This window comes from Melospiza georgiana, chromosome 1 (genome assembly GCF_028018845.1).
Source record: "Melospiza georgiana isolate bMelGeo1 chromosome 1, bMelGeo1.pri, whole genome shotgun sequence".
Taxonomy (NCBI): Eukaryota; Metazoa; Chordata; class Aves; order Passeriformes; family Passerellidae; genus Melospiza; species Melospiza georgiana.
This window is the reverse complement of record NC_080430.1, coordinates 72,084,061-72,110,450: the sequence shown is the minus strand read 5'-3', so window position 1 is coordinate 72,110,450 and position 26,390 is coordinate 72,084,061. Positions and strand designations below refer to the sequence as shown.

General features: G+C 37.7%; 1 protein-coding gene across 1 annotated transcript in view; it reads left to right on the top strand.

Annotated features, from left to right (window-relative positions):
• Nucleotides 1-26,390, top strand: part of GMDS (GDP-mannose 4,6-dehydratase) — a 409,482-nt gene that overhangs the window by 42,365 nt on the left and 340,727 nt on the right. The window contains exons 2-3 of the mRNA XM_058027867.1: nucleotides 18,934-18,978; nucleotides 22,922-23,009. Coding sequence (XP_057883850.1) covers nucleotides 18,934-18,978; nucleotides 22,922-23,009 — 133 coding nt within the window. The remainder of the gene's footprint in view (nucleotides 1-18,933; nucleotides 18,979-22,921; nucleotides 23,010-26,390) is intronic.

Genomic DNA, 26,390 nt, shown 5'->3' with positions numbered 1-26,390 from the left:
GCCTTCCCTTCCTCCTGAACTGACTCATGCCCAGTTCTCATCACCCTGCAGTGTGCCACCCTGGAAACTGTCCCCAGAAAAGATGAGGTAAAAATGTAAGCTACAGTAAAGCACAGATTGGCAGTGGGCTTTTATATACAGTGACTATTGCAAACCTGGTAATTAAGGCTGAGAATTATATAAATGAATTTATGATGTCTTTTTACCTGACAATCTTTCTGACTATTTGCTGTCTCTCTTTTTAAAGTTTGTACTGATCTACCATACTGATACTAGTGGCTGTAAGTCACTGAAGAATTGGTTGTTTTTCTTCTGGAGCATATGAATATGTTCCTGGTGTTTCCTTGTAACTTAACCTCTGGTTGCTTAAAAGTGAAGTGTTTCAGCTTTCATATTGAATATAAACACATTTAAAAGATGACATTCATCTGCTTATGTGTTTGAGAATTATAATTCTGACATTACTGTTCTGTGAAGACTGTTATATAATGGTATATCAATTTTATTTTGCATTATAAGAAAGTTGTGCTTTCTTCTCTCTAGCATATCCACCTTGGTGAAAACTTAACTAGTAATATTTACATTAGTCTTTTATCAAGACATGGGATCAGTAGTTTCAGGAACAATCCCTTCCTTTGTCAAACATGTTCTTTTATGTAGAGATAAAAAAATTAATTTGGTATGTATGTTTCTTTATAAGACTTAAGTTTCCTAACTAAATGTATTTTTTTGGCCTTGCAAGACATAGCTGCATTTAAATTTCCATCTAAAGCTGTGTCTACAATCAGAATTTAGTCTTCTGGAAGCTATTTGCTGGAAGCTGCTGCTGAATATTTTTGTTTTTAATATTCTTAGCACACCCTTTCAAAGCAGTCTGATGATTTAACTAAATTTCATCAAGATAAACTAGTAGTTTAGCAGATTGAGTTATGCCAGTGCTGCCTTCCACTTTTGACATTCAAACAATGGCTACTATGTGAGCTGTACTTTTTTTTTCTCCTCTCTTTTTATTCCAGTTCCAGTGGGGAGATTCACTGTATACCATTTATAGAATAGTTAGAATATTTAGGATTTGCAACATGGAAGTGATTTGCAAGCTTATATTCTCAAGTGGTGCAATAGTAAACTCATTGGAAGAAAATGGTTCTCATTTTGCCTTCTTCACAGGACAACTCAGCTTATTTCAGTAACTTTAAAAGTGCTGAAAGTTTTGGTCTGATAAAAAAGCTTTGGAGCTGGCTGTGAAGCAAGTTCAGAAGAAAGGGGGAAATCCCAACCAGTTTTGTGAAACCTTTTGCATGGCAGCAGGCCTAAATTTATACAGTCTGTTTCTTGGAGTAAAACAGATACTATTAATTGCTAATGGTTAATAAATAATTATGCTAATTAGCTTTTTTCAACATTAGTATTTTAAGACATAACAAGCTTTGTCTGAAGGGAAGGGAAGAACAATATTGAGAAAGAAATTTTGATTTTGTGAGCAGCTCAAGTATGTGGACCTTGGTATTTTGGGGAGGCCTGAGGAAAAAATAGTGAGGAATCCACTTCCTCTGGGGTGGAAGCTGAATCTCCTTTATAGGCTGGCCTGCTGTGTTTGTGTTAGCTAAATTAATGCAACAGCCCAAAATCTTGTTCAATAGACTACTCTTAATGGCCAGAAGCAGGTTAGTAAATTATAATAAATTCCTTCAGGAGGACTTGTTTTACATCCCATGAGTGCTGCTCCATCAGAACATTATGCATGCTGCACTGGTGTGTGGCTAAGTCAAATTAATCATTATTTTTTCAAACACTGCGTAAATAAAGCAACTCTTGCCTAACAGATAAACCTTTTAGAACATATGCCTAGTAAAATCATTAAAAGTTGAGGTTTAGTTGATGTCTATACTAACAATACTAATTACTATAGATGCAGATTGTATTACAAAGATGACAGTGCAGATGGTTGAAAGAACTGTAAATTTTCTTACAGGTTGTGAAAGAGGATGCTATACTTTGGTGATTCTAATCAGTAATCTAAATTGAATGCTAAAAAAGGAGAAAAATAACAAGACTTGTCATCCCTAGCTTGCAGATTTCCAACTCTTGTTGCCAAGAGATGGTGTGCTTGGCAGCTTCTGTGTGTTAACCTTTAGTCTTATTTACAGTGAGATTAAATGCCATTATCATTGTAACTTTGACTTTTCCTTGGAAATTAAATGCCCAAATACAAAAGTCTCTAATGATGCTATCTGAAGTCTATAGATGGAGACCTCTTTCATCTTGCTGCTGCTTTTTGCCTTTCCAAAGCCTGAAAGCTTTGTGGGATTAAAGTGACTGCTGGATTTGTGACTAGAGTGCCTGTGATGGGCTGGTCAGGGAGGTGCTGACCCTGAGTAAACCACTCCTGCCTGTGAAAGGGAACAGAGATCTCTACTGAAGCTTCTAGCTTGGGGAACAGGGTTAGAAGTGAAATGTGGAGGTTTCCTGCTCCATTGCTGTCCCCTCTTCTAGGGAAAACTAGAAGTTATTCAGATACTTCTGGTACCTCTGGGTTAAAAAGGAGTAGCTGGAAATGGATTTGGTATCTGCTTGATTCATTTTCTCAGAATGATTATTTTGGAATTAATTGTTTCAAACTGTGTTTTTCTGCACCATGCAGACTTGTTTTGACCACACACTGGGGAAGGGAAGTTGAAAATGTCAGGGTTTACTTGTGATTTACCTGTTGGTTTATGGGGTCAGTGTTTGAAACCAGAGAACCCTGACATGCAAAATGATAAGAGCCTGCAGAGAAAAGGAAGATACTAGTGACTTAGAGCCTGTCAGCATTTGTCTTTCTTTTACAAATTACTTGTTTTCTTTAGAATTTATATTCCTGAAGTCTTAGATTCAAAGATTTTGAGACTTGAAGAAACTTCTGTAAGCATGTTCCTCTTATATATGTCAGTGACATAAGATGTGCAAATTTTGACTCTTCCTTTCCCTTTGTGATTTAAATCCTACAGTCTTGTTTGACTTTGGGGACTAGCAACAAAACCCCCCAAAGTACTCAGTGTTATTCAAATCTGATACAATATTAACAAGAATGACTTTTTTTTTTTTTTTTGTGCTGACATACTCTACCAACACCTCATTTTTATGAAGTAAGGATTGTCCTCAATGTGGTATTTTAATTGAAAAGCCAATGATATTGCATTGGGTTTTCTTAATTAAAAAAAAGCAAACAAAACCTATGCAACAAAATTCCAAACCTGTTTACTGTCAGAGACCAGTCTCAGCTGTCAGGCTGGGTTCAGGTAGGTTGACATGTCCCTCAGTCTTCTGTAGGAATTGAGGCAACAAAAGGCTTTCTTTTAAATGCTGATGAGTTGTTTGCTGGGAACATCCAGAAGGAGCTGTGGCTTCCTTCTCACTGGTTTGTAATTCAAGACATCCACCCAGCTTTTAATTACTGTCAGCTACACACTGTGGAAGTTCAGTTCTCTTTGGAAAAAGTGAAGTATGTTTATTTCCTTGACTGATTGCCAAGTTAGTGAAAAGATTTTGCACCAGGTTAGAGCTCCTTTGCTTCTCTAGTTTTCCTGTTCCATACTGTAATTGGACCAGAACCATATGAACATTTTCAGACCTGCTTTTTTGCAAGTTCGATTTCTTTATATGTATATACATTCCAGCAGAAAAAATATTTAGAAAAGATACGAGTGTAATCAGCTTACAGCAAAGTGACAGTGTGTAAGTTCTCCTGTAGAATCTCAGTATTTCACTTGTGGTGGGGAAGGAGGGAGTTAGTCTGGTTTCTCCAACATCTGTTGTGTATTTTATATTTGCAGGTGTGAGAAGATGTCTACAAGAGAGTGGCTTAGCTGATGTCATTATTTTAAAGTTATTTTTTATTAAAGTGAGTGTTAATTTACAGCTGAACTTTGACCTGCTAGTTGTTTCTCTGTAATTTCAAACAGTGACTGAAAGATTGTTATATTGAGCCAAAACCAAAAGTGTCACGTCATGCTGTAGCCAAACATTTTCTGTTCTGGGGACACATTGGTGAAAAATGGCTGTTTCTCATGGTGTAGTGATACCTTTTCCAGCCTGCAGTCTACCACTGGTTAAGGAAAGAAGCTTAAAAAAAATTACAAACACCAAAAAACCAAAGCAAACTAACACCCCCCAAACAACCATAGAAATGCTCTTCAGGTGAGGTTAAGAAAGAGAAGCTGAACGACTACCTGTAGATGAATCATCATGTTGGTGAATTATTCAATTAATCCTGAGTATAAAGATGAGAATTAACTGTAGAACAGTGTGAAGGTGACTGGTTAAATTGGAATTTTGGAGAAAGTTTCCTTGCTTTCATAATGGAATAATGTTGCCTTCATATGCATCATTAAAATGATAACACCTGTTTTTTAATGCAGTGGATTATCTGGGAAGTGTTTTATGGTGTCTATGGTCTGATGCTGGTTCTTAAATCTTTCTTAGTCTCCATGGTATGTGAGATAATTTTTGTCAGGTCTATTCAATTTTTAAAACAGACTAATTACTTCAGGTGTCTTGGTGAAAGCTCTGCAGGAGGGTACTCGCAGTCCCTGCTGCAGATCTGTGCAATGCTCTGTGCTTCCATCCCTGAATCCTGGTGATGGCCACGACAACCAAGTCTGTGCACTTGGGGTGATGATATTTTACTTCTGGGTTATTTCAGAGGTGGTCCTTTGTGTCTCTATAAGTAATTTGAGTTACCATGGTACTGAAGGATTCAATGTTATGCTAGCATCACATTATACTTTGAAATATCAAGGAAAGACTTGATTACTTTATGTGAAAGGATTTTTTTTGCTTGGACTCTTAACCTCCTGTGACTAAGTCTTAAGGCTTCCTCTAATCTGAAGGATTGCATTTCCTTACCTAGAAGGGGAAAGACACATATTAATTATGCTAAACTGAAATGTTTCTGAGGAAGTACTTAGTACTGTCCTTATGATAGCTATTATTGCTGGTGAGCATTAAAAAATTACTTTTCTTCAGTCTGAAAAATTGTATTTGTAGTTATTATATTGTATTATACTGTGTAGTTCATAGCTGTTCATGAGGTTTGGGCATAAAAGCCTTTTTGTATGCTTTTAAAAAACAAAATATAGTTCCCCTTCCTTTTGTGCAATGTATGTGAAGTAAAATTAAACTGAATAGTGGATACCATAACCTTTATACTCCTGATGATCCACTGTGAAGTATTTCCCCATTATTTCTCTCCACACAAAATATAACACTCTGAAGCTTGAAGAATTAAAACAATTCTAAGAATAAGACATTCCTGTTCAGTGTCTGGCATACTTGTATTTCTCTCTGTTGCTTGTCACCTATTACTCATAACTTGCAGTCTTTCTATGTGTGATAAGCAGGGTCCATAACAAATTTATTTTTACTGGCATAAGAAATGTAGTTCACCATAACATATATAGCTACAGAGATATATAAATTCTATCTGCCTTATTTTTTTAAGTATTCTCAATTCATGGGAAAGTTGCTCAAATGACAGTTAAAAAGAACTTTCTTTTCTTAAGAAATAATGATGAAAACCCTCCAAAAATGTTGCAATATTACTTTATTGGCTTGACCTCCAGATGGAGAAAAGAAGCAGGGAAGATTGCTTTTGACAGCAAGCTTGATTTTTTAGCCTAGTTTTTGTGTGCCTGGTGATATCAAGAGGAAATGATTTTATAAAGGAGAAGGGCAGAAAAGAAGTAATGAGATGCAATAGAATGTCTTGCCAGCTGTTCCACAATGTACTTGATGATTGCTGACAGGGAAACTGAAGGTTTCTTTCTGAGCCTTTCAGCTACCATAGCACTGTTCCCTGAATTGGTTACCCCAAAGGTCTGTCTTTGTTTCCATCCCTCTCTGTAAAGTGTTATTGATATCAGTAAAAAATCATCCATTAAAATAATGAACTGGTTGGAAATGGTTCCACAAAACAATGCCAATGATCAGTTAACTGAATGATCCGTGGTCAGTGGATCTGATAGAGGCTGCTGTTGCCTTAATAGCTTCTCCATTTTTCAGTCAAGCTTTTCTTATGGATTTCAGCAAACCTTTTCAATTCAGAATGTGTTGATGCAGCCACCACACAGTTTCTAGTAATCTTAAAACATCAGTATGTTCACTCTTGTTCTGTAAAACCATATTTGAATATTCCATTTACCAATATTTCTGCAGTTAAAAACCCTTTCCAATTTTCCTCCTTCTCACAATAGGGTAAGTTTGCCGAAGAATTTCTGCTGGGACATGTGCTTATATCTCTGTTTTAGTCAGTTTTCATGCCTGATATCTGTTTTCAGGACTGTTTGGATATGTTGCTATAGTGTTTTATAAGCAACATTATGCATAATCATTCATCTTATGCTTTGGCAAAAAAGACTTCAAGCCAAGTTCAAGTAGATTGGGTGAGATCAAATAAAAATTATGCCAGAGGCAAAAGTTAAGGCCCCAAAGGACTGTTCTTTGCATGCTTTAAACTAGGAGGGACAGTGCAACTAAACCTCTACCTCTTGTTAAATGGCATTTTTAGAGTTTTAGTCCTTTACAGGAGAATGACACAACACTTGTGAAATCTGCTTTGAAATTTGCACTTTAACTGCATGGCATCAGCAAGAACAGTTTGTTTTATTCAGTCTTGCTATGCATTATAGGGAAAGACAATTTCTTTCAGTGTCTTGCAGTACTAGTCTAGCTAGTTGTATTGCAGGATGCATTTTTATTAGGATTTTCCTCAAGCTGTGAATAAACATAGGCAAAGTAAAGAACTGCCTTATAGAGGTGCTCCTAACCCTTCTATGACTTTAGTAAAGTACAGATACATGGAGATGGAGAAGATTGTAAAATTGAGTGCATAAAACACAGATGTTCTGTTTGTTTTTCCTGTGGACATCTGGGACAGCCAGTCCCTGTATTCCTGACCACCTTCTACAGAATGCCATTAGGATCATGGGGCTTCAACCTGGTGAACTTCTCCCAGTTTGATGTGAAAAGTTACATATAATTGAAGTGAGTGTTTACAAATCACTAGCTTCCCCAAAAGGAGGAAGGAAGCAGCATGATACTATACAATAATTGTGATTCTACATCAGTGAAGCATAGAACAATTAAGCCATCGAGGGCATGGGGTGATTCAGTGGGATCACACACTTATTTCCATGTGTCCTTAAAGGAAAACTGAATTGTCATAAGTCTGAAAGGCATTTGAGTTCACACATGAAATATTTCCACTCAAATGATTCCAGATGCTGTTCAAGAGCTAGTGGTGATCCTGGCTAGTGCTTTTACCTAAAAAATACTAAGAAGGCTGTTTTTTGCAAGATGACATGAAATACTCTTTACTTGATGAGATATGGTCATCTTCAATGTACCATATGTATGTTAGAATGGGTGCATGGAGAGGAAAAGAGAAGCTTGGCATTCTTGTAGTATGAAATTTATTAAAAATAGGTAAATAGGTATTTGGCACCTGCATCTTTGGGGAAATAGTTTTGAAAAGAGTTTTGGGAAGACACAGCATTCATTATCAGAATAGATCAACAGAGCAACTTTCCAACAGAGCAATTTTGGAGAAATTTTTGTTACGCTTAGTAGGATGAGCACCTCTCTATCCGCTCCCTCCCTGGGACCCCTGCTGTTCACCTTCTGATGCAAACTTTAGTCACTTGATGGCTGAATGCCAGGTTGAGGTTGTCCTACAGAAGTACGTGAGAAAACTCGGAAGTGTTTTCTTTGAAGCTGAACATTCCTTCATGTAAACCTTTGTCTTGAGTAAAACAAATATCCGGGGGGGAAAAAATGGAATGTTCTCCACATGTATCTAAAACTGTTGTGTGGTTTAGAAACAAGCTTTCTAGAATATCTAGAAAAGTTTCCCTCACAGATCATCCAGATACACACGGAATGTTTAAATTATGATGAGTAGGTATCCTGCTAAAAGGAGCAGCTTTGCGCTAGCAAGCGTCCTTTGAGCCCGTTGGTTTGTCAGGTTCCTGGAGAAACAAAGCAATATTGACAAACAAGATGTGTAAACATGAAGCCACAGTTTTTGTTTGGAAGTCTTCCATGCGAGCAATGTGTGTATGGCTGGAAGAGTGCCTGTGCCCATGGATGGTCTGTAGAGAGCAGATGGCACAGATTTCTACTGCATTGATCACAGCCCTGAGTGAATGGGACATAGTGCTGTGTGTCAGCCAGCATGACTGACCTCTGGGAGGCACGGAGAGAAGGGATGTGCCTGTGATGCCTTGGACCATTCGGGGGAGTGGGTTTGCCATTATCTCAAAGCAGTTTGTTGTAGACTTCTTTGTGGATGGCAGTAAGTCACATAGCTTCCTCCAAGGTGCCTCCTGGTGCCGTGTCATCTGGGCAGTTTTCTGTGAGATTAGAGTAGTTAAGCTGTTTGGTTGTATGCATCTACTGCTTGCCAACACGTTCACTAATACAAAAGCATTCAGTTGTACTTTTGAGGCCTTGTTCAGTGTATTTTCTGATGCGCCAAATATTTGCATTCTGCTGCTGGTGAGTAAGGATGCTCATTTAAAGGGTATTTTGTACTGTATAGTTTGGTCAGGGCACAAGTTGTAAGATCAGGTAACAAGAGTCCTGTCATGACGCCTCTTCAAGCTTTCCAAATAGCAGAAAACCCTTAAGGGGAAGAACATGAGGGAACTAGATGATGCCCCTTCTCTTGGAGTGAGGCAGAGGAACAAGACAGATGGTTTGATGCAGAGTAGGTTACTTGGTGTGGGGATACAAAACTCCTAAGCACTGCTCAAATGTATGTATGGTATAATCCAGTATGGAAGCTTCTTTTTCTGTTGACTTGGAGTATATTGTAGTGATCCAGTGATAAGCATGTAAGAAGATTCATATGGTATCAGGTGCTATTTGTTGTCTGTATTTGATGGAGGAGTTGCCTCAGCTCAGGCAAAAGCCAGATGGTAGATGCAAATGTGAACCTCAAGACTATTCCAAATAGCTGTATGGTGGTATTGGTCTGCAATTCTTAACAGCATTAAAAGGAGGACCTGTGTACTTAATGGTAGGAAAATTGATTGTGTATATACATCTGATAATCTTCTCCTAGTATATTCTTCAAAGAAATGGTTTCTTTTGGGTCCTTGTGTTTCTGAAAATGAGGCTCCCTTACACTTTGATGTCATGTTTACACTCAATTTTTAGCAAAATCAAGAGTTCTCTTACTGTTCCTGGTATGGAAATTTTAACTGTTTCTTAAAAAAGATAGGATGTTGCCATTTTTAAGTGCTGGTGATATTGTAATAAAAAAAGTAGATACTGTTTTCTTCACATTGGCCTTTTTTGCAAAACCTGCTGTGTTTGTTCAGTTAAAGCATACCCTTATGTCCCTTGGCAATTAAAGAATTTATGAATTTCAAAGAAGTAACACTGTGATCCTGCGGCGTTTGGCTTTTGGTAGGAGTAAATGTAACAGAACAGTTTACAAAGTTAGTGAGACAGGGAGGTTTCCGTAGAATTTCCTGTAGTTCCTAGGGTGCAAAGACATTCAAATGAACTGCAAAGAAACCTTGAGATTAGAGGAATACAGACAAATGAATACAGACAAAAATGATTAAATGTGTCCCATGTACTCCACTTCTCCACAGTCTGCAAAGACAGTTAAATTTAACTAGGTTTTGTGCAATGGTAAATGAAAGAAGCTTGTTTGTGTCAAGGTCTTGAAAATAATCTGTTTCGATGTTTCTTGAAAGCTTCTTAATGAAAGTTTTAAATAGTTTTTCTCTTTTCAGAGATCTGTGCAAAACTGCCTAATTCATTGGAACAAGACTCATGTGGAAAAATTTAAACTATTTTAAAAAATGTGGAAATGTTTAAACTATTTGAAGAGTTCCTTTACCTTGATCTTGCTTTGTCCTTACGTTAACTAGGAAGCTGTTCATGAAAACTACCTTGATGAAAGAATTCTTTTGATTACTGCACTTGAAGATGATGCAAAGGATTTTTGCTAACTCAGTCTGCAGGTGATTTTTAATACTCTATTGAATTGAAGAAATTGGTATTTTGCTGGTGGTTTCGTGGTAGTTGTATATTCCAAATCCTGCTCCTGACAGATGGGATAAGCAAATGTGATTGCTCGCTTTCCTTTCCTAGTTGCCTTAGACAAGAACCTTGGCAATTAATGAAACTGGGTGGGTTTTTTTTCCCCCTTTTGAAGCTGACAAGGGAAAGCTGTGAAGCTGGGTACACAAGGCATTGTATGGTATCTGTAAATATAAGGACGACCTTCTGCAACCTTCTCTGAAAAAACACTGCATCCTTTTGCTATCGCCCAGATAATCCTTATCCTGCTTGGCTTCTGGCCACCAGGAAGCTCAGTCCATGTGGCATCAGAGTCCTTGATTAGCAAGAGCGGCCGTGTGGAACAGAGGTATTGAGTCTAATGTCTAATTTCAGTCAATTCATATTTCAGTGTTTTGAACATGAGTGCAGCTTTTACACAGCTAAGCATCTTCACTAAGAGTTGTCTTTGCTTATAGAGGAAGGCAGGCGCTGTCTGAATAAATACTTCTGCTCATTCAAGGATGTTTTACTACAGAGTTAATGTTTATTTACAGTTGTAGTGTAGAACATGCACAGTGTATTAAACAAAACCCTAAAACCTGAGTAAATCCTAAACTGTAAAAAGCCCAAAACCGTAGAAGCATATTTACCCTTGCTTAAAAATATCCAACAAATATGAAACTGCTCCTTGGCATAATAAAAAGATTTTGCAAAACATGGAATTCTGGCAAGTGTTGCCTTTGGAAAAAAGTATTCAAATCTTTGTAGACCATGTATCTTTGACTTCCTAATTGTTTTTCTACATTTATTTTTTTGGTAGAACAATGTTTTGGACAGCATAAGAAGAACTTGTTGTTTTAAGAGTCTTACCGTTTTCATTTTTTGCCTTTATTTTTTTTTTCCAATGAACTAAAGCATGGATTTATGTAGAGAGGACTTAAAATGGATAACATTCCTTTTGTGAGGAAGAAGTGCATGTGGGTACAGTAAACTCTGGGGAACAACTCTTAAGAGCTCTCCTGCTAAATTTCTCCCCTGTTACTGTTTCTTCCATTTCTCCTAGACAAAAGGTGTTGCAAATAGTTAAGTAAAGACAGTAAATGAATGTTACATTTTGGTCCAAATATTTATGCTTTTCACCAGAATCTAGCTTTGGTATTTCTGTAGGGTTTTCCTTGTTTTTTTGTTTTGAAATTTCAATCACATTTTTCCTTTTCTATTCCATTGCAGAACTATTAGGAAATTTATTTCTGTGATTGCTCTTTGGGCTCTTTTTGTTCTTATTTTATCCCTTACTGGTGTAAAGAGAAATCTGAGCTGCCCAGAGCTCAGGGTGTTGAAGACCACAATTAGGCTGTCTGGTCTCTTGGTCACTCTGAATCCACAACTCTGAAAAGTATTAGAGTCCATCTTTTAAAGACCTCTGCTGAAAATTGGGAAGTTTGGAAATCTTGTAATAAAAGGTGAGAATTGCATAAATAAGCAGAGTTACTGAAAAAAATTATTTATTCAGAAGATACCAGCACAGTAAAGAAACTGGGCTCAGACCATGCTGACTGGGAGAGGCAATACTAAAGAGAGTTATGACGAGTTGTAAGGCAAGCTGTTTACTCCCAGAATTTGAAATGTCCAGAAACAGAGTATTTTCTTCCATGATTTGCAGATCATATCACTGCAGGATCAGCACTTTGCTTCCATCCAAGCAAATATTGCAAGCCTGAGAGCTGTTGAAGTTATAACAAACAGGCCTTCCTGACTGGATTTTCAAATTTCTCACTATGGAAACTTTTAAGAAAACAAGAGTTGAGTTACTGTGCACTGCTCCTCTCCTCCAACTGGATTATGATTTCTTGTTTTGTGTTTTCTTGTAAATAAACTACATTTCAGACAAAATTACAGTATCCATCTGTAAAGCTGAGTACAGAAGAATGAATTAAAAATCTTTTTCCTGATCTACACTCATTTACTTCTCTTTTATTAGGCTTTGATCTCATGCAAACACGATAGCAAGGGAGGTGTTTATTTTGTTTTGTCTCAAATAACTGACCTTGTATTCTGTTAGGAAACATCTTGGGCTAAACTTAAGGTAAAAACCTCAGGAGGTGAGCAGGAGTGGATAAAGCCTGCTTGAGCCATCAGCCTGAGAGGCTGCTGCTACAGTGCTGAAAGCAGCTTTAACCTCAGCTGCTGCATTAGGCTGCTGCAGAAAGGATAAAAAGAAAGAAAGAAAAAAGTAGCTCTGTCTTGGAGTGAGATGAGTCCAGTATTTCTGGTAGGATATGTATTGAGCTGTGGTCATAAGTTCAGGTGCTCTCCCCAACTTTCAGTGATAGCCTTGTTACTGCTGCTGTTATTTGTTTTCCACTGTGGGATGTTAAAGGTGGCATGCCAAGATGTCATATTTTTCCTCCTGGTGTCACTTCACAGAATTACTCATTTCCTTTAAACATAAAAGACACAATTCATTCTAACCCAAAATTTCAGGGCTTTATGGATTTTTTACTGTGACAATTCTGAATTTTGAAATTTTGATATCTAAGTTATTCTTCTGGGGGCATAGCCAAGCTTAGTCCTGGGTTTCCTGGTTTCTTTGCCCTCTGCAGTAGGTTTTGTGTGTTTGGGTCTCCACTGGATAGTGTTTGAGGTGAGTTTGCATTTGTTACATATTGGGGGTTTCCTCCTGAGTCACTGTGAGTCACTTAATGGGGCTGTTGATATAGTCTGGGTACTCAAGGATAAAGCAGGTCCAAATAGCTCATAGCTGTTGCTGATTGGAGCTGCTCTTGCTCTTTTGGAAAGGTGAAAGACCATCTGATACCAGGACCTTTCTGAAAGCAGGAGGAAATAGGGATGGGCAAAACAATAATCTTGCGGCTTTAAAATTGTTGCGGGTTTCCCATTACCTACATAGAAGTTCTAATTTTCATCTGGAGCGTTGCCCATATGATTTGCATTTCCATGTTTATAGACACAATCTTCTAATCCCTGTGCTCACTAGTGAGACAGAAAGGTAAAGCTAGTTTCCTTTCAAATTCAGAGTTCCTAACTTGTTTTGTTTATATAAGTGTATTATTGGATAAGTATACAATACTAGACATTCCAATTTGAAGAAAAAACTAAGGTTTTGTGGCTCATAACTTCTATAAGCTTTAGAAGGCTGTCTACTGAGACTACTCTTCTTTTTGATGATAGTTTCTTTGGATGGGTCTGAGAGCTAGCAGTTATTTTGAGTATCTTGATGCCTGAATGTTTAGGGGTGTGATTTTTAGTTTTTTTTTCTAAAAAGCCTTCAAGCACCTGACTGTCATCACTGGCAAATTTGTGGTGTCCTTGGACATAACACACTATGTGCCACAGGTTCCTGCAATCAGGAAAAAAACCTATATACTCAGTTTGTTGGTGTAATTTGTTTTTCCCAAGCTGAGATGTTGAGGGGAGATTTGTGTGATAGAAACAAGCTGTTTGATTATTGTAGAATATCATACCGGTTTAGATTGAAGGTTTTATGTAATTAAATACCAACACTTAAAAAATCAGCAGCATTTAGCTGACATACCTTACTGTTGTTGGCTTAATTTAAGCCAAACTGGTTGGTATGGAGCAAACTTGAGTTAAAGAGGTTTATTCTGTTCATGTCAGCCTTAGAGTGGTCCAAGGCTTGCTCTCGAAATGAGAGGTCTATGTTGAGGTTTACAGTGGAATAGCTATAAATATTGATGATGTGACTAATGTTGTTTTAGATAAAGAGAATTGGAGGGAGGCAGAAAGGAAGAGTATGTTGGTCTTTTCTGTAAGTGCAGTTGCAGCTTTTAATATAACTTAATAGTTTACCAGTGGAATAGTGTGTGAGGTCAGATGGAGCTCAGACTAGGAAATAACACAGTGATTCATTTTTCCAAAGCAACTTTGCTTTTCATTTGCCTTCAAACAAAACTTAATTGGAAAAGAGTAGTGTAAGTAAAATGCTTTCCTTGTTGCTAACTTTTCCTCCTGCTTAATTTTATTTTGTTGCACTGCAGTTAATGAATTACAAAACCCTTTGATTAATTGGACAATCTTTTAAAACAAAGATAATTTTTTTTACATTTACTGCCTTTTGACTTTTTCTTTTGACAGCAGGAACAAAAGGACACTTGTTTTTATATTCTTACTTGGCTAGAATACAAATCAAAATAGCAAAATAACTACTGCATTTAGAGGGTGGCAGCTTTAATAAATCAGTTAAATACTTCAGAGTTCATAGTTCTTCCTGTTTTCAGTATGAGGAATTTTTTATGAATGCTTCAATGCTTTACCTCGATTATCACCTTGAAGATTTGAGACAAAGTGTAGCACTGTTCTTTTTATAGTATCTGCAAAAAATTACTGATTTCCTCTATAAATCACTGGAAATTATTACAAGTATGCATTTTTCAAGAAAAATAACTTTTCACTTTATTACTCTAATGGATTTTTTGTTTTTGAGGAAGACTGCTCTAGAGTGCCATGTACAAATGAATAGTTGTTACAGACTGCTATTAAAATCAGTTGGATGTTGCTTTAGAATGGTGTCTATCTCCTGCCCCAAAGGATCTGTCACCATACTCCAGCTCAATAAGTCTCTGAAATAGCATTAGCTTCTAGCTGTGCAAAAGTTTAAAAGTTGATGAACCAACAATTTATTGTGCAAGGCCACCAGTGGCCCTGCTTCTGTAGATTCTCATGAGGAGATGGATTATTCATTCCAACAAGGCTAAATAAAAATGGTCACTCTGCACTGTTGCTTCTGTTGTTGCAGAGAGATGCTTTTAGGGAACAACCCATGTCCTATGGATGAAAGTGTGCCTCTTTTTTCCATGCACTTTCCCCCAAACAGATTAATTGAACCTGCCAAAATTTAACTTCAGTAGAGCACAACTGTAGTTTGTAGTTCAAAAGGAATTGAGAATGTCTAAGAATGGCCTTGATAATTGACATTTAGTTTGAACTTCCACAAACTCACCTTTGTAGTTATTCCTAAGGGCACAGCACTAGCCTCAATCAGTTTTGAATTTTCCAAGTATAAGCACCATTGATCTCTTCTGTGCTATGTGGAAAACCATTACACATTTTTTTTCAGAGGTGTAATGAATTCTGAATACTTGATACACTGTGGGGTGTTTCTTTTCAAATGTTTATATTTCTGCCCCACAACTGAGAGCCCTTTCTCCTCAATGGTACGGTCATAATACTCTTGCATCATTTATGTTAGGTCTTCAATTCTTTTTCCCTCCTTCTGAAAAAGCACTCCATATGCTTTTCCTGGAACTCTAGGAGTAGTAATAAACAAACTCTATACCTCCTCCTCCTCTTAATGATCTTTTTCCCTTGACCTCTTTTCCCTTGTTGCTTCATCCATCTAGTACTTCCACTCCTCTTTGTTAGCAGAGAGGGGCTGTGAGGAAGAGGGAGTCTTCTGGATTAAGAATGCTCAGGCATTCAGGCATTATCTAATTCTTGATTCCAAGAGCTCTCTGGAAGGGTGTTGGAGGTGGCCAAATTAAAGAAAGAGGGTGAAGATGGCCTGCATGTCAGGGTGCTTCTACAGCCTTCTCTGGATGTGTCAATATAAATCCCAAATTAGTTCATGGCAAATGGAACTTGACTGTGTAAAACAGTGCAAAATAAAGGAGGTTGGATTGCTAAACAGGATATTGAGTTACACTTGTTTTCAGTTTTCTGTATAAATTATCCTGTTATTTGCTCATGGATCAAGTCAAACTTGATACTGTTTTTATACTAGATGATTTTGGCAAAGCACTGTCTAACTCATTTGTCTCAATTTCTTCACCATGTTGGAAGTTTTTCTTTGATAGTGTGTCAAAGCTTATTGAAGTTTTTGACATTAACTACTGTATTAAATATAAAATATTGCATCCTAAAGTTGTCTCATGCTAGTTTATATGGCTGTTTTCTTTTGTCTGGGAATTTTACAGACATGTTGTAAGGCAGCTGCAGTTGGAAACCTGCTGCTGTGTCTTGGAAGCCAGCTGAAGTATCATTCCTTGTATGAGCTTTCAAACTAGTATTTGGCTTAAGACTGCACAGAAATTCAAGTCTGAGGTGCCAGAGTGTGCTGATGAGGAACTGTTTTAGCTGAGGTGGTTTATTTAGTCAGTCTTGTTAAACTGTTTTGATTGTTCAAGCAGGTCTGACATATCTGTAAGGAGCCAGGCCTCATTGTAATCCTACTTAAAAGCAGCCTGTAGGAAACTTTGTTTCAATACTGTTTGTCCACAGACAGAGATCTGCTTCTGTATTCTGATATTTTGTTGATTTGTTATAAACTGAACATCATTAGCTGGATACTTTACATTAGCAAAACTAAGCTCTCAAATGAAATATAATAGCACCTATGTTATATAATGATTCAATGCCTAATTCCTTTAATATCCCTTTTCTAATCCCTTTACAGGGATTCCTGTATCTTGAAGACTTTGCAGTATAAATGTAAATCAGTAGCTTTGGTAATAGAATTTATATGTGTAATATATGTGTCTCCTCCTATGGCTAAAGGTTTAAATCACTTTTTAAACCTTACTTATTATTATTTACTCCCTGACCTCATTAGGAGAAGATGGAAACTGTGCTGTCCTTACCAGCTGCAAGCTCTTTGAGGCTTTGATGGCAGTTGTGATTGCCGTTCCCACTGGCAGGCTGCTGCAATGACCAGAGAAGGAAGGGAGCCGTGACCCCTGGGGCTGTGTGCGATACGGTATCGCAGCGCAGGACAGCGCGGATCTGCGCTCTGCGCGATCACCAGACACCGAATCAGCTGCGCTGTGCCGGAGCCAGAAAGCAGGAGCTTTCACACTTGCTGCCTGTTTCCCACTCATTGTGAAGCCCTGCCCTATCACTTGATAGACCTGGAAAGGAAGTGCAGAGGAAGCAAGTGCCACTGCTGGTTCAAAATGTTCCAGGGTGACTGGAAACTTTGAGCAATGGCCTGGGTGAGAAGAACAAGACCTTATTGACAGGGTTCAATCCTAGTTAAGTCTGTTTCCCATCAACTTCCTAAGTAATCACAGCCTTTCTTTTTCCTCTCCTTTGCACTCTTTGGGTCTCCCACTTTCACCTCCTTTTTTTCATTTTATTAATAATTTTATGTTGTAGTGGGCTGAGCAACTAAGGAGAGTTTGGAAGTTTTACCCTCTCTGCTAAATCCTGGAGGAATTGCTAATGAGAAAGATGACAAAAGCATTAAAGGTAGCTGTCATCTCCCCCTTTACACTTACGCTTTTCCAGATTTTCCATCAAATATTCTTTGAATTTCTCCTTTCAGGGTCTTGTTCTTATAATTTGATGTACATATTCTTCCAGTGAAGCTGTGGCACATGTGGTTATTTTCATGATTAACTGGTGTCATAGACTGCTATTACAGGGCTCTAGCCCTGTGAAGATCTGAGCACATACATGTACATGTAGTGTGGAAGCTGAAAATTTCTTGGTTTCAGGGTCTTTTACACTGTGTGGGACTTTATGAAGCATTTATACCATGAAGTAATTCCTTTTCTAATGCTGCACTTTTAAACATAGAGCAACGTGCCCCTTGTGCACTGTACTGTGCCATTTTGCATACCTAGGATTTTGCCATCAATGCAGTAAGCAATTTCCCTTGGCAGTCCTGCTCCTGTAAGGCCTCCTAGTGCATTTATAATTTCTTACTTTAGTGTGTTATTCTTCTTAGGCTCTCTGAGGCAAAAAAATCATTTAAAATGAGGTAAAAAGGAAGTTTTTCTCTGGAGCAACATGCTTTTAAGTGATGGTCAGAAAGAAATGCTGTCTGTTTAGTTTTGCTCTTAAACATCTCTGGCCATGATTATGACAGAGCAGATCCACATAACAGAGTTTAAACCTGTAAGCATAGTGGCATCTCATTGTTTTTATGGTTTTTTTGTAGCAAGTCTGGTGGAATACATTCACATATTGAAGGAACAAGCAATTCAAGAAGTGAGTGAAAGTGCAGACTTTGGGCATGGGTAATCATTGAATTGGTTAGTGAGAACTCTTTTGGAGGGGTAAACTTTGCTGAGTATGTGATGGTATTTACACATTTGTAGAGGTCTTATGAACTTACTGGTTTTGGTAATTCTGGCAATACTCATTTGCCAGAATCCTCTTATTTCAGGAAAATGTGTGCTAGCACATGTTTTGAAGTATTTGCTTTTGAGGAGCTTAATAATTTAAGTTTGACAAGGATTTTACAGGAGAAAAAAAAAAAAAGAAGAAAAACCTCTGAAATTAAATGACCCAGATTTCTAAATTCTCAGCCTTCAATGATATATATTTAATATCTGAAAATGGCTTTTATTGTGTAGTTTAAATATAAGGTGTGCTAGGGATGTTTTTGAAAACTCTGTAGGTCAGGCAAGGCAGAATTATTACTGCCTTCTACCTTGTAGAAGGAGTGCCTGGGCAAGGGAGACGCCAGTGTGACAAGGTGCTACTGAGGCATGTTGGTTTGCAGAGGATGCCAAGCTTGTACTATTTTTTTACATGTTTTTCCTTCCCTATCTCCAAAATAGTTCAAATTCAAAGACTGTGGTTAGGATATTTTAGAAAGATAGTCCCCAGGCACTTTATAATGGAACTTGGGAAGAGATTCAAGAGATGGGAATTCTCAACCAGCATTTGTAAGCAAGTCATCTTAAAATATACTGCTTCATAGTCTAAAATTAACTAAAGAGAAACTGTGGTATTTTTAGGTCGCTGTATGAATCTGGAGAAATCAAAGTATAGGCTGGTTACCCGGTCTACTCACTACAAGTTTTTTTCTTCCCTCTTTTGAGATCTTAACCAGTCCAAATCTCCCAGGCCTATTCACTGTGTTTCTAACATTTTCCTATATCTTGCTCTTCCCAGGATGGATCGTACTTGGCTGAGTTCCTGTTGGAAAAAGGCTATGAGGTGAGTGACTCGCTGACTGGCTGCAGGCTGATGGAGTCATTTGGATGCTGTAGCCCCAGCCCGCTTCCTCTGCTCCTGTCCTTCCCTGTGTATGTTTTCCACTCCAGTCCTAGATAACAAATCAAAACTCCAGAGAGGAATGTGCAACATGCCCTGTAATCATGCCAGGTTATTGTACTATTTATCATGTAATGTCCACTGGTGGATTCCCTCTTCTCCTCGGGGTATAGCTGGTTTGCATGTTTCCCGCCAGCTCAGATAAGCAGTGACCTGTGTGAGCCAAAACTGTAAGGAATTAGGGAATAATTTATGATGCAATGTACCACATAAAGGAATAAGAACCTCTTGTTTGTTCTTTTTCCCCACCTCTCTCTCCACAGTAAAGACCCTTTTTTTGGCAGTTTTATTTCAGCAATGAAAACTTTGCTTTTTCTGTTTAAAAAGGAAAAAACAAACCCTAAAATAAAACCCAAATAACAAACCCCAAACACGTTGTACTTTGGTACAGTTACTTTCTATGTTTTATCTTGGATTAATTAATTATTGCTTAGCACGTGATTTTTTTGCATTCTTTTTCCTTGAAATAAAGGGAGTCTGATTCCTTCTTGCTGCATGATTTTCCCTGGCAAAAATCACATTTCTTCTGGTCCAGCAAAGCAACAATCATGTTGTAGCAATTGTTATGGTTTGATTTGAGGGGTTTGAACTGATGTGGGCATAAATGTAAGAATATTTGCCTTCTTGATCATAGAAGATGCTTCTAAAATGTATGAAAATGGAAGGAGACAGGGTGGTCAAATTAATCTCCCCAAAATGTAGTGGTTTTTTTGAGTTTAGTAGAAGTTAGTGCTTGTTTTAATGTTGAATTTTATTACTTCTGTTGTGATACTGCTTCATAGCTTAATGAAAAGTCTCTTCTCAGCCAGTTTGTGCTTCCCATACTTTTGTAGCAGATTAATCTTGCCTTGCTTATTCCATCCTTTCTTTGGCTTTATTGATTAATTTGGTTATTAAAGTTGGTTTTTAAGTATTGTAAATTGATTATTTTTTACTATTTCTCCATTCCATTTGGGGATGAGGGATATTGTGGTTGCTTTTGCTATTTTGAAGGCAAAAGCACATTCTCTCATTGTCCACGATGAAGTTGGGAGCTGACAACACCAAATGAAACATAATCCTTTCAACAATACAAAGGTTGCTATAGTTGGGTAGAGTTCTTTCCTTCTGTTCTTCAGCTCTCCATCAATTTTTTGGAGTTCTTTCCTGTGCTCCCATTTAGAAACCTCTGTTCCTAAATAACTGAATGCAAGCATGCGACAACTGATTGCCTCTCTAATTGAGATGCTTTATTCAACTTCCCTTTCTTTTTAAAATTTCAATGTGTTTGAAGATCTGTCTCTTGAGAAAAATCCACTGATACATTCTTAAGTAGATTAACCAGTCTGCACACATTTTGGCCTGTCACAGAGTTTGCATTTCACTTGCAATTCTCTATCCCATGCAGACAAAGGTACCTTTCATCAGTTTTCTTACCGTAATATGGCTGTCATGGATTAAGCATTTGGCAGGTTTTCTTGCTCTTGTATGTGCATACCAGAATAAGGAGTGGGGGAAAAAGAAAAAAAAAAAGAAAGAAAAGAAAAAAAAAATTGCAGGGTTCACATGGGTTTTTTTGTTATCACTGAATGCAAGAGGCTCTCTGGATTTGTCTGTTTACCGACTCTTTTGAAGTCCTGGGATGGGTGCATTTAGCACATCTCACTGGTCAAAAGTTTGTATCACAGTCATGAGCAGACACAAAGCTCTTGCACGCCCAATCTTTCATCAAGCTTTTGAGCTGGCAAGATTTGATTTATTGGTCAACCGTTCAGATGATCATGAATTTCAGCATGACTTCATTCAGAGACAGATAACTGAATGCTCAAGAAGTCTCTCATCAGAACTTTAAGCCAAAATATTTAATCTTGCTAGAAGAATCACAGAATAATTTAGGTTGGAAATGACCTCCAAGATCATCCAGTCCAATGGTTAACCCAACGCTATCAAGTCCACCACTAAACTGTCTTCCTAAATGCTAGATCTACTTGTCTCTTAAATACCTACAGGGCTGGTGACTCAGCCACTTGTCTGGGCAGCCTGTTCCAGTTCTTGACAACCCTTTCCATGAGTAAATTTTTTCCTAGTGTTTAATCTAAACCTCCTCTGTTGTTAAGCACCTCAGTTTGCTTCCTTCAGAATAATTAGTTACATTAAAACTGCAGTCTGATATTTTACTCAGCAAAGTAAAAGTTTGTTTGAGAACTTAAAATTTTCAGCATCATTTGTGCAAATGAAGTCATTGTGAAAGTGAAGTTATTATGAAAGTGTCTTTTTTTGAAAGTGTTTCTCTGTAAACTTGATGTGCATATAAATTATAGGCACACATATCACACAATCTATAAAGAATTATTTTGATAGGACTTTTAATTACATATTTTTTATGATGTATCTTCATAAATCCATCATTTGATGAAAATTTCTTTTGGGGGGCACATTTCTCAGTGCCCCACTGATCCTGAAAGGGCAAATGTTTTATTCAGTTGTGGAAAGTTGAGTTTGAATTGTAGAACAAGGTATGTTGAGAGCAATGCGATAGGACACGTACCTTGCTCACAAAATCACAAGTGATTTTCTGCAAGGAAATTGGCATAATAAATTTGACCTGTAAGTTGTAAAAATGAAGTTATTGAGCTCTTTTAAATCTTGCTGCCAAAATTTCATTCTTAAATCAGCAAACTGGTATTAATCTGCAGTTGTGTGCACTTTTTCACTTGGTTAAATTTTGGACTTAAGATGAAATGAAAAGCATTTTCTTTGTCAATAACCATAGCTTGTTTTAGCTTGTTCCTGTTTCTATATTCTTGCAAATTAACATCAAGTGGGAGAACAAAGGGATGGCCTCAACAAACCAAGTCTAGGATGCATAGAAGTACAAGGAATCACTTTCAGAAATAAAAGCCAGGGAGAGGTGGAGGACAGTCATATGCTTAAGCTTGATTTCAGTTGTGTAAGCACAACTTCTGTAGCTGGTAACCAAAGCTAATATGAATTTTGGCAGCAGGCATCATGGGGCAGTGTTACAGGACAGGAGGAAACAGGGTCAATGTTTGAAAGATTTCTCTAATGTATTAGGCACAAAGGGTCTTCTCTTTAATATTACTCAGAACCAGCGTAGCTTTTTTTTCACCAGCTTATTTATCATGGCAGGTTAAAGGAAATTCCCAACCTGGGTTTCTTTCTTAGGCTTGTCTGTGTCTCCAGCAACCCATTGCAGGGCAGTGACTCATGAGGTCTACAAAACAGCACTGACTGCTCTGGCTGTTCTTCCAGCACCCCAGAAAGCAAATGACAGCTCATTTTTAAAATACATTTGGGCCTTGCAGCTGCTGCTCCTTCTTTCCCCTTGTCTCCCTTCTTTCTACCCTTCTCTCCGCTCTGCCCACTCTTTCCATAGTGCCATATCCTGCTGTTGCTTTTTCTATGCCCATATCTGCCTCCAGAAAGACTTGTCTACAACCAAGGTTTTCTAGACACTCACATATTGCTTTTCCAACTCCAGTAATGTTGTCAAGCCTCTCTCACTAGGAGATGGTGCTCTAGGGCAATTCAGTGTGTTTTCTGTACTGTGTGTGATGTTTGGGCTGCTAGTGGTGTTGACGAGGGAGAAGGGGAAACCACTCAATGGTGCTAAAGTAAATATGACAGCACCTGACTTCATCTCCCAGTATCATATTTGGGAATTGGATAACTGTCCATCTTTAGGAATAGAGATGAGCTCTGATTCCCTGGTAAAAGAATATATGTGAGAATTGCCCACATATATGAGAATTCTGAGTGATGGTAATGAACTCTTTCTTCTTAATGTTTACCACTTTTCCATTTCTTTTCCTTATTCAATCCCCAGGTGCATGGCATCGTTCGTCGATCCAGTTCTTTTAATACAGGCCGGATTGAACATCTCTATAAGAACCCACAGGCTCACATTGAAGGAAGTAAGGCTTTGCTTTTGTATTTAAGCTGGTATATGTCATATTTAATCTTGACTGGTTTTTTGGTGGCGAAAGATCCCTGGCAACAGGAAGGGAATTGAGTTTTCTTCTGCTAGTGTTAGCTTGCTGCTCTATCTCAGAAAGAAAATTGACCATTTTTCTCTGAAGTTGATGTGGCATGAAATATGGATAGTCCTGTGTGTGTGAGTTTTTAAATGTGGAAAATATAAGAGGAACCCAGGATAGCACTTCATGTTGTGTAGAAATGCTGCCATTGTTCAGAAATAGCTGGCAGTAGCAGTTAGAATGGCTGGGCCTGAAAATGCTATGTGAGTTTAAAAATACTGACATTTCAGAATAGTTAAACACAGGGTTTTTTTGAGGCAGTTATCTTAAGTACTCCACCTGTATTTTCTCATGAGCTCTGTGGTGTCTGATGGAGGTGAAGATTTGTAAACAGCCTCTATGAGAGCATGAATAAGACATGATCAGTTCTTACTGATGATAAGAAGAATGAATCTTTGGACCTTGTGAATTCCTGCACCCAAGGAAAGGAGTACCTGCTTTTACCTGAAGGAAAGGCATTGCTCTTGTAAATTTGCTGACAATTTACCATATCCTCGGTTATCAATGATAATCTGGAAAGTTGAAATTCTTACCTTTAGTGTACACATGGCAAAAAAATATTGTTTTATCTTAAGGGAAGTTAACTTGTCTCTTAATGAGATGCAGCTCAGCTGTTGGATGACTCCAGTTCAGCAGAAGGATTGAGCACTTTAACAATCACACAGTTCTCCATGCTGTGTCTATTTTGTAGAGTTGTGAAAGCTTTCCTGATAGTCCAGGATAGAATTGTCCAGTTCAAGGTATTGTTAACAACAAGTATCTCCATTATGTAAAAAATCATGTCTTTGAAGTCTGCTTCGCACCATGGTTAAACAGAGCCTAATTTTATCAAGTTTAATGCATAATTAAGCTTACAGATTTCCTTTGGTCTTTGCTTGTAATTTTTATTTAAAACACACTTAATTTCTAACATGGTATTTCTCTGATTAGTTGCTACTTGCTGTATGCTGCTCGTTAAAGTATCTGATTAAGAGAGGGGTAGAATTAAAGATGAAGAATACTGAAACCCGTTTTTCTGTCAAGAACAATGTAAGAACTGTTTCCCATGACTTGCATTCTTGGCTCACAAGGCAGAATGAAGAAAATGAAATCAGACAGGAACCTGTGCATTGTGAGGACCATCTTGTGCTTATGAAAAGTGATTTGAGAAGACAATGTAGATCACAATAAATATATATACAAGCATTTATGGAAAGGCATAAAAGGAAGAAAAGAGAAAGTAGATGTTAATTTTCCCCCTACTTCTTAACTCGTTTTTCTTTAACTGAAGAATGTAGCCATATGAATGGGAGGAGAAGGAATTGGACTTGGAATCTCAGGAAAGGCTGCTCCATGGAAACTGTTTGAAAACAATGGGTTTCCAGGCAGTTCTGTAGGAAGCAAAGAAGCAATAGTGGTTGATGTGAGCAAACCCTAATTTTATTTTTGCCATGTGTGTTTTTCCTGTCAGGAATCGATTGCATGTTGCAAGATGGTGCTCTTCATAGACAGTGAACCTCTTTGTATGAAAAAAGTAGGGAGCACAGGAAGGAAGACAAGGTGCATCCTAGAGCAAGCCCTCCAGCTCTTGCTTGCTAAGGAAGTTTTAGACTGGATAATATTACTAAAGCCTAACGGTTCTGACATTTGGTCTGTGTTTATGAATCTGTGCACCAAATAAACTCCATTTCTAGTAAGTCTTACTGCTTAGCCTTTCACTCTTGAAAGACCCTCTTTGTTCATGGGTCAGGAGGGAACATAGCTTCATTCCCTGCTCTCCTTCAGAAAGGCCATTTGGACCAGAAGCTTTGAAGACTTGATGGTAGACCAAAATAAGGACTCTCCTTGAGAACATTAAATTTATGGTAATAGTGGGTAATAGTGACCCTGTTTCCTGGGTCAGCCCAGCTGGCAGCCCAGCTGCCCCTGAGAAGGTCTGAAACTGCTCTCTGGCCTGGGGGTCATGGCAGGACTGCATGCCTTTGGTGCAGGAAGAGGAGCACAGGCTCTGGCATCTCTTTCCTGCCTAGCATTACCTTTAGCCACAGCTTCAGCTGGGTCTGAAGTCTCTTCAGAATGTCCTTTTCAACAGATGTTCATGTGAAAACAAATTTCAAGGATATACCGTGGCTGAATTACTTTGTCAACCTGAAGAACCTCATGCACATGTTAAATGGGAATGTACAGGGCTGAACATCTGAGAACTGTGTGATCGGTTAACTTCGTTGCTGTTTTATACTGTTAAAAATAAAACAAACCCTAAACTGGCATAAATAATAACAAAATTCACATATCTCAACAGCAGTTAAAAATGTATTATGAATTCATATCTCTTGTAATAAGCCTGGTATTTCAAGACAAAAAAAACAACCCCAAAACAACATCAACAAAGCAAGGTCATAAACAACAAGCGAAAATCTATATAAATGTGGCAAGTAAGCATAAACAGCTGATACATCAATAGTAACAATTTTTTATTGGAAAGATCTGTGAATAGCAGTGTGGTTGTTTGATTTTTCAGTTTTGTTTTAAGTAAGAGCAAAAACGAGATCTGTTTTGTGAATTTCACTTTTGCAATATCTTCTTGACAGGTCAGGGTCTGAAAACAAGGACAACTTGATAAACCATTGCAACTTTCACTTTGAATTTTGACAGGAACTGGTTTCATGCTCCTATGTTCTTTTGTACACACAAATTAGAAAGAAACTGAAGTTTGGAAAGGATAAATAACATCTGTATCTAACCAATTCTGAGATTTGTTTTGTTGACAGTTAAATTGTTCTGTTAAATTCTCTTCCAGTGTGCATCTGTATTTTTTTAAATGGAAAAACAATAGTAACAAATGCAGCAGGTTGTACTGAAATGTTATCTAAATGTTCACCTAGTAGATACCTTACACATTTTTGTTGTGTTGTGAAATTTCTCACAGTGAGAAATGAAAACATGTGCAGCATTTTGGGAAGAAGAGGAAAGCCATTGATGGGTGCTTAAGAAGTTATTAAAATATTTTTGAGTGAAAGATTGGAAGCCCAAACTAAAAAATGCCCTATTTTTGTGACTGGAATTCTGCATCTGACATATCAATCTGACATCTGACTTCTTAATACAACCTGGGAAAATTAAGTGCAAGCTACTAAACAAATTATATAAATGTTGCTAGATAAATAAGATTATTGAAAAAAGAATCTGAAATGCTGTTCATTACTCCGATGTGGAAATGTATTTTGTGGTTAAAGCACGGGAGGAAAAAAGCAAGCAAAACCAGGTTTAGCTGGTGAT